The 12664-nt window shown below is 32.9% G+C and overlaps 1 protein-coding gene across 1 annotated transcript; it reads right to left on the bottom strand.

Moving 5' to 3' along the window:
• Window positions 1-2585: 2585 nt before the first annotated feature.
• On the bottom strand, window positions 2586-6201 carry LOC121203463 (dimethylnonatriene synthase). Its single transcript, XM_041097511.1, has 2 exons — window positions 5212-6201; window positions 2586-3403 (listed from the first exon to the last, which is right to left on the bottom strand). The coding sequence occupies exons 1-2, from the start codon at window positions 6127-6129 to the stop codon at window positions 2774-2776; spliced, it is 1548 nt and encodes a 515-aa protein (XP_040953445.1). The 5' UTR covers window positions 6130-6201; the 3' UTR covers window positions 2586-2773.
• Between the last annotated feature and the right edge of the window lie 6463 nt (window positions 6202-12664).

The raw sequence follows: 12664 nt of genomic DNA, 5'->3' as shown, positions 1-12664 counted from the left end.
AATTCTCAAATGGGAGAAGAGAGAAAACTAAGAGAGAAAGTTTGGTTGGGATGGTTGAAATGAAAAATGAAAAGGCCTATTTATAGTTGAAGTTCAGGGACTAACTTGCAAATGGCCTAAAAATTAGGGACCAAAATTGCAATTATCCCATTCAACTTTTCAACATTCGGTGCAACTTGCTCAACCTTTTTAACAAGTTGCTTCCTACCTTTGTTGACCTTTCAACACTTTCTGGACGAAACTCATTGGCATTTTCCCAAACCCGTGGGTCTCGTTGTAGTTTCCAAATGTTAACGATCAAACGAGTCCCTTTTGGTACATCGTAGCCGGCGATGCAACAATCTTGCATGGCCTCACGAATTCGGGTGATTGGTCCTGGTGGGTATAAACGTAGAGTTCCTTAACTATAGCTTGTAGGTATTTGAGGTTCTTAATTAATGTTGCTACTAATTAACCATATATATAGCCATGCATATATATATATCAAAAAAATCAAATGGTTATTAGGGCCGGTTAATTAATGTTTTTAAATATACAAGATAATTATCATTTTACAAGTCTCAAATTATAAATTTTCAATCGACATGCATAAAGTGATCATGATCTACCTATTATAATATTCAATATATTAAATTTATTCTGGAATATCTATTTTACATATAAGAATGTATATATTCACCATAAAAAATAATAAACAAATCTAATTAATTAAACCCTAATTAACATGCATGACTGTTGAAATTAACCCTAAATCTCAAACCCTTAAACCTCTAACCCTTAAATTAACCTTAAATCCCAATTACCTTAAATCTATACCCCGTCCTCCTTAAAATACCGTCCATAAAAAAATTCCCTAAATGTTTAATATATATATTAATCATAAAATATAGTCAATAATTAATTGTTAAAATATATATATTTTGTATAAATTAGTCGAACAATATATACTACCAAAATTTATTACTCTTATAAAAAGTTAATTCTATTTTTAATTTATTCTTTACATTAATACAAAAATTTAAGTTTTATTATATTTTATTTTATTCATAATTTAATATATTTTCTTTCATAAAGTAGTAATTTAAATCAACTGTTATAAATAGTTCGCTGTTATATATATACGACTTCTCTTTAATAAAAACTTTTTATATTAATCAATATTATTTGTTAATTATAATTTAAATGTAAATTGTCCCACTATATAATAAATAGAACAAAATATTAATTATTTCAACTTATAAGATTTTTGTTACTATTAGCGGCGGTAAAAACGCCGCTAAAGGTCAATACATTAGCGGCGCTTAGATACAAACGCCGCTGAAGACAAGAGAATTAGTGGCGCTCAGTTAAAAATGCCGCTAAAGATCCGAGTATTAGCGGCGCTTGTATAAAAACGCCGCTAAAGATCCGAGCATTAGCGGCGCATAGACAAAAACGCCGCTAAAGATCCGAGCATTAGCGGCGCCTACACGAAAACGCCGCTAAAGACTCGAGCATTAGCGGCACCTAGACAAAAACGCCGCTAAAGATCTGAGCATTAGCGGTGCTTACACAAAAACGCCGCTAAAGGTTTAAAAAAATCGCAAAAATGACGCCGTTGGTCTTAGGTTTTTTGTGGCGCTTTATGTAAAACGCCGCTAATTCCTATTTTTAGCGGCGCTTCCAGATAATCGCCGCTGAAGCTCTATCTTTAGCGGCGCTTTGGATAAATCGCCGCTAATGCTCGATTTTTTGTGGCGCTTTTGTTCCAAACGCCGCAAAAAGTGCCGCTAAAAGCCTATTCTGGTGTAGTGAGGAAATTGAGCCCTAACGTATTGGGTTCCGATTTTCTTTGTTAATTCCAAATAACCGAGAATATTCGTTATTCAAAATGTATAAGTAAAAATCATTTTCGGGAACTTAATTTGTGATGTCCTGACGTATTGGGCATGACATATTGCCTTCTCGAAATGAAGATTTTCTTTAAAAACAAAAGAGCGATATTCAAAGTTCGGGGGGGTTTTGAGAAATTGTACCCTAACGTATTGGGTCTCAATTTCTTTATCTAACTTGAACAATTGATTATCATTTTCGGATTTCATCATTTGAGTTTTTTTTAAAATCTTTTTAACCCTCGACACTAAGACATTAAATAATCAATTTGGTACCGATTTTTAGGCGTTACGGGGGTGCTAACCCTTCCTCGTGCGTAACTGACCCCCGAACCTGTTTTCTCAAATTTCGCAGACCAAAATCATTTTTAAGGTGAGCCGATCACACCTCAATCAAGGATCGGTGGCGACTCCAATTTTTATTTTTTTAAGTCGATAACCTAAATTTTTGTTTTCAAAAAAATGGTTTCGACAATTATAATAAACAATATAAGTACTCTCAATCTTGCACATATATAACACCATATACATAACTAGACTTTTATTATTTTAAACATTTTTTTAACATTTCAATCCCTTACAATAATTTTACCTGGCAATGTCAAACACACTTTTCTTCAACCAGGTAGTTCATGAGAATATCTCGGCTATAAGCATAAGTGTTGTAATTTGTTATAGATTTCGGGTCTAATTTTATTCCAATTAAACATGATATTCAAATAAAATCTTTTTACTAATATCGACTTTAAAATTTAATAATGTGCTTACATTTATTCCCAAGTGCATTCAGTAAACTTATTTAATGCTCAACTAAAAGCTGTATCACCATGCCATTATCACATCCAATAATTATTTAATCAAAATATAAAACGCTAAATTTCTAGTATATATTTTTCACCATCTTAAAGGCATTCGTAAAACTCAGTTCCAAGGCGTGGCGATAATACAACTTCAAGAGGATTCAACTTAGGTAAGGCAAGTCCCAAGCCTTCTTCCATATCCACCGCGGTCCCCTCCGCCACCCTAATATCAAATCCCTGAATTAATTTCGACACCGTCAAGTGCACAACTTGCAACCCAAACGTCATTCCAGGACACGACCTTCTACCGGAACTAAACGGCATGTACTCGAAATTTTTACCTTTAACATCGAAATCAACATGTGTTGTCATGAACCTTTCTGGACGAAACTCATTGGCATTTTCCCAAACCCGTGGGTCTCGTTGTAGTTTCCAAATGTTAACGATCAAACGAGTCCCTTTTGGTACATCGTAGCCGGCGATGCAACAATCTTGCATGGCCTCACGGATTCCGGTGATTGGTCCTGGTGGGTATAAACGTAGAGTTTCCTTAACTATAGCTTGTAGGTATTTGAGGTTCTTAATGTCTGATTCTTCAACCCACCTTTGCTTTCCAACGTGGTGATCTATCTCTTCTTGGGCTGCGATTAGAACATTGGGGTGGTTCAGTAGTAAAGAAAGTACCCATGTGATTGTCACTGATGTGCTTTCTCCTCCGGTCAATGTAAGAACCTGCAGATAGCAGCGGGGTTTTAATGATGAAGTATACACATATTCAATCTTGTTCAAGTTTTAAGATTAACAAGTGCTGGAAAAAATACTAAACGTGAAAATAAGTTGAGTAAGCTATATGACCTATCTATAGTTCAGGCCACCCGAAAAATATGAGAGTTTGGGTAAAAATATAGATCCGAAAAATAGGTTTAGACCAAAAAATAATACTCATCTAGAAAACGGATCGGGCCTCAATTAAGGTTTTGTCCGGACCCGCCCTGAATTTACAAAAAGAAATTGTTGTTTTGCTACTATTTTACTATTTTTTTCTATTATGTTGCTACTATTTTGATGTTTTTATTTATATATTGTATAACTCTTATTTTATTGTTAATTTTTGCCACTATTTTAAAGTTATTTACTTATTAAGTTGCACCTATGTTAGTGTTATTTAAATATAAAGATTTTTGTAACGTATTTCTAAATTTGTTAGGGAAACATTTATTTTAATGTTTTTAGTGTTTTTGATGTATTCTATTTTTTAATTTTTTATATAAAAATAAATTAAAATAATTTATTACGGGCCAAGCTGGGCCCAGATTTAACATCTATAATCTAGGTCGAGCTTTGGCAAAAATTTAGGCCCATTTTTCAGGTCGGGCCAAGCCTAAACCTATCAAGCGGGCCTAGAATTTTGTTAGGGCCCGACCCGACCCATTGACAGATTTAATCCTAGGTAACCAAATTATTAGTAAGTTTATGTTTTGGTCACTCAACTTCAAAAAAATTAAAAAATGGTCACAGAACTGTATAAAAGTTTAAGTACTAGGTTGTTAAAAAATCACTACTATGTGACATTTTCTATTTTACTGCCTACACCAATTGGAAACTCTCATTCTCCTATTTTATACTTTAATTTTTTTCATGAAATAAATTTTAATGTTATGAATCTACGAACCAAAGTCCTAATAACTTTCTTCTTTAATCACTTGCTGTTAAATTGACTTGGATCTAAAGTATGTACTTTTACTTGTTGATGGGTACTGATTCACTGTATCGAATCATCACCTAGAGCTCGCTAGTCAAGCTTTAAAAAAAAACTTAACAGCCTAGTGACTTAATTTTTTTTTGAATAGTTCAATAACTTAAACGAAAACTTTAGAATAGTTTAATAATAATTTTGTAACTTTTTAAGGTTGATTAACCAAAACATAAACTTACAAAAAATTTAGTGATATTGGATGTAATTCACTCGAATAAATTCAAGTAAAACAAGTTTGTAAAATTATGAGTTGAGTTTTAACTCAAATACTAATACCCATTTGGCTTGTTTTCAATTTTATATTTTATGTTATCATATGAAAATTAAATGTATAATATTATAAAATAATAGTAATTATTCTATGCACTGCAAATAAAATAAAAATACTCAACAAACTGGTTTAAGATATTAAATATGTTTTCGTAAATAACAAAAAAAAATATGACAACATCTTAAATTCAGTTTTAATTTTTTCTCAAAATAATTATCTAACTAAAGTTATTAAAAATGTTTAAGTGGTTTCATGATTAAAAATTAATAAAAAATATAAATTAGTAAATATTTATTATGGTACTCGTCATTATCGATCCGTTACTCAAATTCTCGATTGGTCCTAACTTGTAGTCTACAGGGTTTGTACTTGAGGTGTTTATATTCTTCTATGAGATCGCACGATGTGGGATCGCACCATCACGAAGACGAACTCTTATCTAAAAAATATGTGAGCTTACTAATAATTTAGTCAATTAGGAGTTTAAAAGATATAGTGTGATGTAACCATTACCAATGTTGTCGCTTTGACAATGGTGTCACGTGTATGGCCTGAAATTACAGTATCCTCGGGCAAGTGAGTTAACATCACGTCCATGAAATCACTTTCAGAGGCACCCTGGTTTTCCCTTTTCTTCTTAAGATGTTCTTCGAGCCAAACACTGATTACTGAGTCGAGTTCTTTGGCAGTTTCCTTCATGGAACGAACATGGCCTTGAATATGGAATCGTTCGAGCCACGGCAGAGCATCCGCCAAAACGAATATCCCAAATAGATACAACGCTCGCTTAATGGCTTCCATGTACCGCCACGGCTCGCTGTTTACTTCCCCGAACTCGTTACCAGAGAATCGTTTTCCGAAGAGCATCCTAAGGTTGATGTTAAACGTCAACCGTTCCAACGCCTCACTGATAGTCACTTTATCACCGTTTCGTGAAAGCCCGTACAACTCTTTGATGAACGAGTCCATTTCGGAGAACCGTATGTGCTTCAGCTTCTCCAAACGGTGGCTTGAAAGAAGCTCGACGGTGGCCATCTTACGGATGTTACGCCAATATTCACCGTATGGGGCGAGCGAAAAGATAGCGTTGTCGTAACCCATGTGCCGCCCGGCGGCGATGCTGGCTCGAGTGGCTAAGGTTCGGTCATTGTTGGTGAAACAATCCTTGGCGATTTCCCAACTGCTTACCACTAAAAGTCGGTGGGTTCCGAGTTTGAGTGAGTAGAGTGGGCCGTGTTTGTCCGCCATTGTTGCTAGGTTCTTACAGATTGGTTCTTTCCCACCTAAGAGATGGAGGTGACCGATGAGTGGCAATGAACCGGTTGGTTCAGGGATGCCATGTTTCTTGGAGTTCTTGGGTGTTTTTCTGGAGAAAATGTATAGAAACAGCAACAAAGATGCAATCGATGGAATGTAAGTGTAAAGATCCATGGTGATTATGTGAGGTGGTGTTCAAGTTTTAGAGCAGACGACCTTACTTATAGAAGCGGATTTGTGGATTTGTTTCCTTTCTAAAGTTTACGGATACGGCAATTATCAAGGGTAAAATTGTGGAATAAAAATTAAAACAAAAATACCTTACATTAAATTAACTAAATTTAAAGAAAAGTAATTACTTCAAAGGTTAAAATATATTACAAGTTTTAATAAATTTAAATTTATATTTTTATATTTTTATCTTTAAGAATTTATTCTTTTCACCTTTTAGATTTCAAATTTCAAGTTCTAGGATTAATATTATTAAAATTATTTTATTAAATCTAGATTTATTATCATATACCTTTTAGATACATAATTATTAAGTGAGTATTATCTTATTTTAAAATATCAAACTAATAAAATTAATAAAATGATTTAATAGTATTAACAATTAAATTTTTTTTTAAAATATAAAAAATAAAAGTATAATGATTAAATTTTAAATGGTGGATAATATCTAATTCTCAAATCCCCACCACAAAAACTCATTGTTTCGCTATCACCATGTTTCACACGCGTGTACTTATGTAAAACGTTTGTATAACTATTATTTTGTAATTTTAAAAAATTAAGATTTCAGTTTTTGTAGAATTTTTTTTATATTTTAAAATTTAAGTTTAATTATTGATATTGTTAAATTTTTTTCGAGCTAATTACAAAATTATTAAGTAATTTTTTTAAATTTAAAAAATGTAAAACAATAAATTTAACAAAACGAATATTAAATCTTAATTTTAAAATTTAGAAAATAAAGGGACTAAATTTCATGAAATAAAAATACAAAGACTAAATACCTAAATTTTAAAAAATATAGAAATTTATAACATATTTTAATCTATTTTATTATTATAGATTTACTCTTTGCTTTTTACATTAATAAATAATAATCATGTTGACACCATTTTTTTTGATAAAACGGGGACGACTTTGATTTTGAAAACAAAAACGAAAACGGGAGTCCCCACCAATCTTTTTTGATGAGGTGTGATCAGGTCACATTGTAAAATGGTTGTTTTTAATAAACGGTTTAGATTTATTAAAACAATGCTCTTGGTCTGCAAAATTCAGAAAAATAGGTTCGAGAGTCGATTACGTACGAGGAAGGATTAGCACCCTCGTAACGCCCAAAAATTGGTACCTAGTTAATTAGTTAATGTCTTAATGTCGAAAATTGAAAATTTTGAAGAGATTTAAAATACGATCCTTTGTTTTAAAAAAAACTTATATAAATCAAATTACATGTTAAGAACCCCTCATTTCGAAGAGAGAAAATGTCACACTCAATGAATTAGGGCATGATATTTCACCTCCTCAAAAATGAGCTTGTCCTAAAAACTCATGCAGTAAAATTCAAAAGGATATTCAATTGTTTAAGCTAAATGAAAAAATCGCAGCCCAATACGTTAGGGCACAATTTCTCAAAATTCTAAACATTGACTATTGCCTTTATTATTTTTTAGAAAAATCCTAATCTCGAGAAAACAACGTGTCATATCCAATGCGTTAGGACACAACGTATTGAATTCCCGATAATGAGCTTTTTATTTATGTTTTTTTATTATTAAAGAGCATTCTCGATTATTTAGATTCAACGAAGAAAATTTGAACCCAATACGTTAGGGCTCAATCCTCTCGAATCTAAACACGAAATTTTGCTTATTCAAAAGTTGAAACTTATGCGTCGAAATAAATTAATCTAATTCGGGATAGTAGAAATGAATCACAGTATCAATATGTGTAACAAAATAAAAATAAATACGATGATGTACACATAAATAATACTAGCAATAACAACAACCAAAAAAAGGATAAATAAAAAGGACAAATCAATTATACAAATATATAAGCAAATAAAATTAAAAAATTCCCTTTTTTTTAAATAATGATGAAAACGTGAATAAATAATTAAAAGGAACGTGGACAAAATATAAATATGAATCGTAGAACATATAAAGATATATACATGCATGAATTATAGGATATAAAAATATGTTAAAGGTATATGTTAAAATATATAGAATATATAAATATGTATATATATATATTTATGAAAAGAAAATGTGTACGTAAATATATATATAGTTACGTATATGAATAAAAATATATAAGTACGTATATATTCATATATATATAATTTATAAAAATATGTATGTGTATGTGTATGTGTATATATATGTATATAAGAATTATAAAATATAAAAATATAAGTATGTATGTATATATTCATGTAAGTAAAGTAAAAACTATGTATATAAATGTATATAAATATATATAGGCGTGTATAAATTCTAAAGTATATAAAGAAATACAAGCATGCATATATACATATATATATATAACAAGTTATGAAAATATGTACATGTATATGTGTGTATATATATATTATAAAATGTACGTATGTATATGTACATTATAAAGTATATAAAAAATAAGTATATTATGTTGAGTTAATAAAATAACACATTATAAAATTATAATAATAATATAAGTAAAATTCAAAATGACAATATATAATAAGATAATGAAAATATGATCGAATGTACCACTAAAATAATAATAATAAAATAGTTAATAAATTAAATTAAAAATGTAAAAAAAAAAAGAGATTAAATCGCAATCAAATCTAAATTAACAAGAAAAGAATAGAGTTATAACCAAGACGAGGGGTTAAAGTGCAATATGCGGATTACATGGGGATTAAAGAGGAAAATATCCCCAGCCCCAAAACGCTGTGCTGCGGCGTGGACCCAAATGAATAGGCTCAAAATAGATAGGGTAAATAAAAAAAATAAACGAATGAAATTAAGACAAGGGAAAAGAACGAGGGATCAATAGGGAAAATATCCCTCACAGACCCAGAATACGCGGATCTGATCCCGCTCGGGTCAGATCATCGGGTTGGGCCATTTGCTGATACGGCACTGTTTCTTTCACTTTATAAAAGCAACATCTTTTTTTAAAAAAAATCAGCCTGCTGTGAATGAAAAAAATAAATCAAATGCTCTTTTCTGTTAGGGTTTCAAGCCCCTGCCTCAGCGCCGCTAGTTTGTCGATCGTCACCACACCACCGCAGCGTTCGGCGGTCAAACCCCAGATAAGTTGTCTCGGTTTTTTTATAGACGTATATAAAACTCGTATGTATGTATTTTTTTTCTAAAAAAAGAAACAAAACAAAAAAAGAAAGGAGGAATAAAATAGCTTTGAATCCGTGCAAAAGCTTTGCTTTCGTTTATCCTCTTCCTTTATCTATCTTTTTCTTTCGTTTCATGTTTGAATCCGTCCCTCTATTAGAAAGTTTTCTTTCTATTTCTAATATATAATATATAAGACTGAAAGTTAAATAAAAATAATAAGAACAAAATAATAAGAAACGAAAAATCACCTCTTTTTGTATTCTATTTTTTCAATCTCTTTTCATACAAAATTCCCCCCCTTTACATCGTTTTGTTTCTGGGCTTATAAAGCTGAAAGAGAATACTTTTTTTTCATAATTTTTACTGTTTCTGCTTTTTGTTCTGCTCGTCCTTCTTTCATGCTTGTTTGTAGGTTTTCTTTTGCGGGCATCGGATTGGCTTGCCATTTTGGTGCAGGCTTGGCTGGCGATGGCAGACCTCGGGCGTTGTGCACGCTGAAAGTGAACATGGGCAGTAGCGGTGCAAGGAAAGGCAAGGAACCCTAGGGATCCCTGATGTTGTTTAATTTTTGGGCCCAATTGGGCCGTTTAAGGTTTTAAAAAAATTGGGTTGTTTTGGCCTGTTGTACATAGACTGATATATTTTTTATTTTTGGTTTTGTTTCGGGCCGGGGCAAAATGGGCTATTACAGCTGCCCCTCTTTGCTCGTTGTCGTGCAACGAGAACAGAGCAAAGACTAAGAAAGACCAATTTTTCCCGGTCTCGCCGAGTCTTGATTTCTTTTGATGCTTTTCTCTTCAAGTAGCTTTGCTCCAGTCCACTGTGTCTTGTTGCTTCAATCCACTCTGCTGCAACTTTAGGGGGACGAGATTCGTGGTTTTAGTCTGCTCCACTGTAATGTCAGGGAGATAAGACTCATATCTTCAACCTGCTCCACTACAACTACAGGGAGATAAGGTTTGCTATTTTCAGTCTGTTCCACTGCAACTTCAGGGAGATAAGATCTGCGGTTTTTAATCCACTCTACTGCAACTTTAGAGAGATAGGATTAGTTTCTTCTGTCTGCTCCACTACTGCTTAGGGAGATAAAATTGGATGCGATCTGCTCTACTGCAACTTCAGAGAGATAGGATCTGTGTTTTTTAATCCACTCCACTACAACTTTAGAGAGATAGGATTGGTTTCTTCTGTCTACTCCACTACTGCTTAAGGAGATAAGACTGGATGCGATCTGCTCTACTGCAACTTCAGAGAGATAAGATCTGTGGTTTTCGATCTGCTCCACTACTGCTTAGGGAGATAAGATCTACAATCTTCGACCTACTTCGTTGCTGCTCAGGGAGATAGGGCTGGTGCTTTCGATCTACTCCACTACTGTTTAGGGAGATAAGATCTACAATCTTCGACCTACTCCGCTGCTACTCAGGGAGATAGGGCTGGTGCTTTCGATCTGCTTCACTACTACTTAGGGAGATAAGACTTCTTTTTTTCGATCTGCTTCACTGCCAATTCATGGAGACAAAATCTGCTATTTTCAGTTTGCTCCGCTGTAAACTCTTGGAGGCAAAATTGGTGTCTTCGATCTGCTTCACTGCCAATACAGGAAGACAAGATCTACTATCTTCTTTGATTTGTTCTCTAGGGAACATGACCTGTATAATCTATTTTATGAACCTAATTATGCCTAGTGATTAGGATGTTATGATCAGAACGAATCAAATGCTCCTAACTAGGTGTGTGTGAATTATATTTGCATGAATGCAGAATTTCATGAGAATGATCCCTTTTTAATGTTAGGGTTGTCATTACTCATTATTCAATAAGGTTTTATTGCCAACACGTCAGAATGCTATCTTGCTCAGCTGGTAACACTCATCTCTTACTTAGCCGGATTGTCCTTCACTATAATCTTCAAAGTTCAATCCGTTGTAATCTTCAAGGTTAAGTCCACGGTAATTTTGGGACATAAAGTTCGAGCCATCTTCCTCCCACTGAGTATAAGATCTGGCTCTTTCTCAATCCTCTCCCACTGCAATTCAGGGATATAGGATCTGAATCTCTTTGGTCTCCTACACCATTCCCAGGGTGTCGTACCAAATATTTATGCGCAATTGTAGAACTTTCTCTTCCAAGAAACCTCTTTTTATCACTCGGTGATCATTGCTCGTTTGTTCATTGAAGCTTTGTCACCAACACGACATTTTGTCATTTTGTTCAATCCATGCTTGGACAACAAAATTCGAAAGGATAGTCTTAATTTAGACTTTTCCTTCTTAGACATTTTACCCTTTAAACTTGGTGTGCTCTAAACAATAGTCCTGTTTCAGGTTCCTGTATTATTTAGAAACTTTTTAGAGTAATATGCAAAACACCTTTTTCTTGAATATTAACATTCCATTAATCTTTATTTCAATGGAAAATGCTTGAAAAGATTATCACAATGGGAAAGATGAAATTTTATTGAGAGCAGAGCTCTAAACAAATAAATTAATCAGGATAGCGAATTTTGCTAAGATTCAAAATGAATAAGATGAAAAGGATTATCACAATGGATAAGATGGAATTTTATTAAGAACAAAGCTCAAAATTAATTAAGATAGCAAATTTTGCTAAGATACGAAATGAATAAGATTATCACAATGGATAAGATGAAATTTTATTGAGAGCAAAGCTCGAAATGAATAAATTAATCAAGATAGTAAATTTTGCTAAGAAACAAAATGAATAAGATGAAAGCAAGTGCTCCAGATATTACAACATGAGCTTCTCTGCATAAGCTTCTTGAGGACCCTTTTGAACTTGATATGTGTCTAGAAGTCCCAGAAGACTTTGTTGATGCCCCGAGATGTAGCATCTCACATTCTTGCTAATTCAGAGAGGACAAGGCCACCGCATACCCCACCTTTGATCAAAATTTGAACTACTCATTCTTAGGTTTTCAATTCAAAACCCTTTTGGTCTCAAGGTGCCCTTTGTGGGTTTTCACCTTGACCTCTCCTTTTTCTTTTTCTTTTCTTTTTCTTCTTTTATTTTATTTTATTTTCTTTTTTTCTTTTTTTCTATTTTTTTTAACATTCTTTAATTGAATTCGCACTCGTAAGATCAGGTAAGTCATTGCTATCATTTTTGGTCAAAATCAACACTTCTCCAGACAAAGCCTTCCACATAAGGTTCTTTTCAGTTTGATATCCCCTTTCTTCTAAAGTTTTTTTTTGTATGGAGAGGATTTTCTTCGATGTTAGGTCCTCTTCATGGAACTCTCTAGGGCGAACCTTCTTTGGTGAGCTCACGTCTTTTGTTTTTGGTGCATTTGACCAAAACAGATAACTTTGAACATTTCTCTTCAATCGGGA

Source organism: Gossypium hirsutum, chromosome D07 (genome assembly GCF_007990345.1).
Source record: "Gossypium hirsutum isolate 1008001.06 chromosome D07, Gossypium_hirsutum_v2.1, whole genome shotgun sequence".
NCBI classification, from domain to species: domain Eukaryota; kingdom Viridiplantae; phylum Streptophyta; class Magnoliopsida; order Malvales; family Malvaceae; genus Gossypium; species Gossypium hirsutum.
The sequence above is the reverse complement of the archived record's forward strand: the minus strand, read 5'-3'. Positions and strand labels throughout refer to the sequence as shown.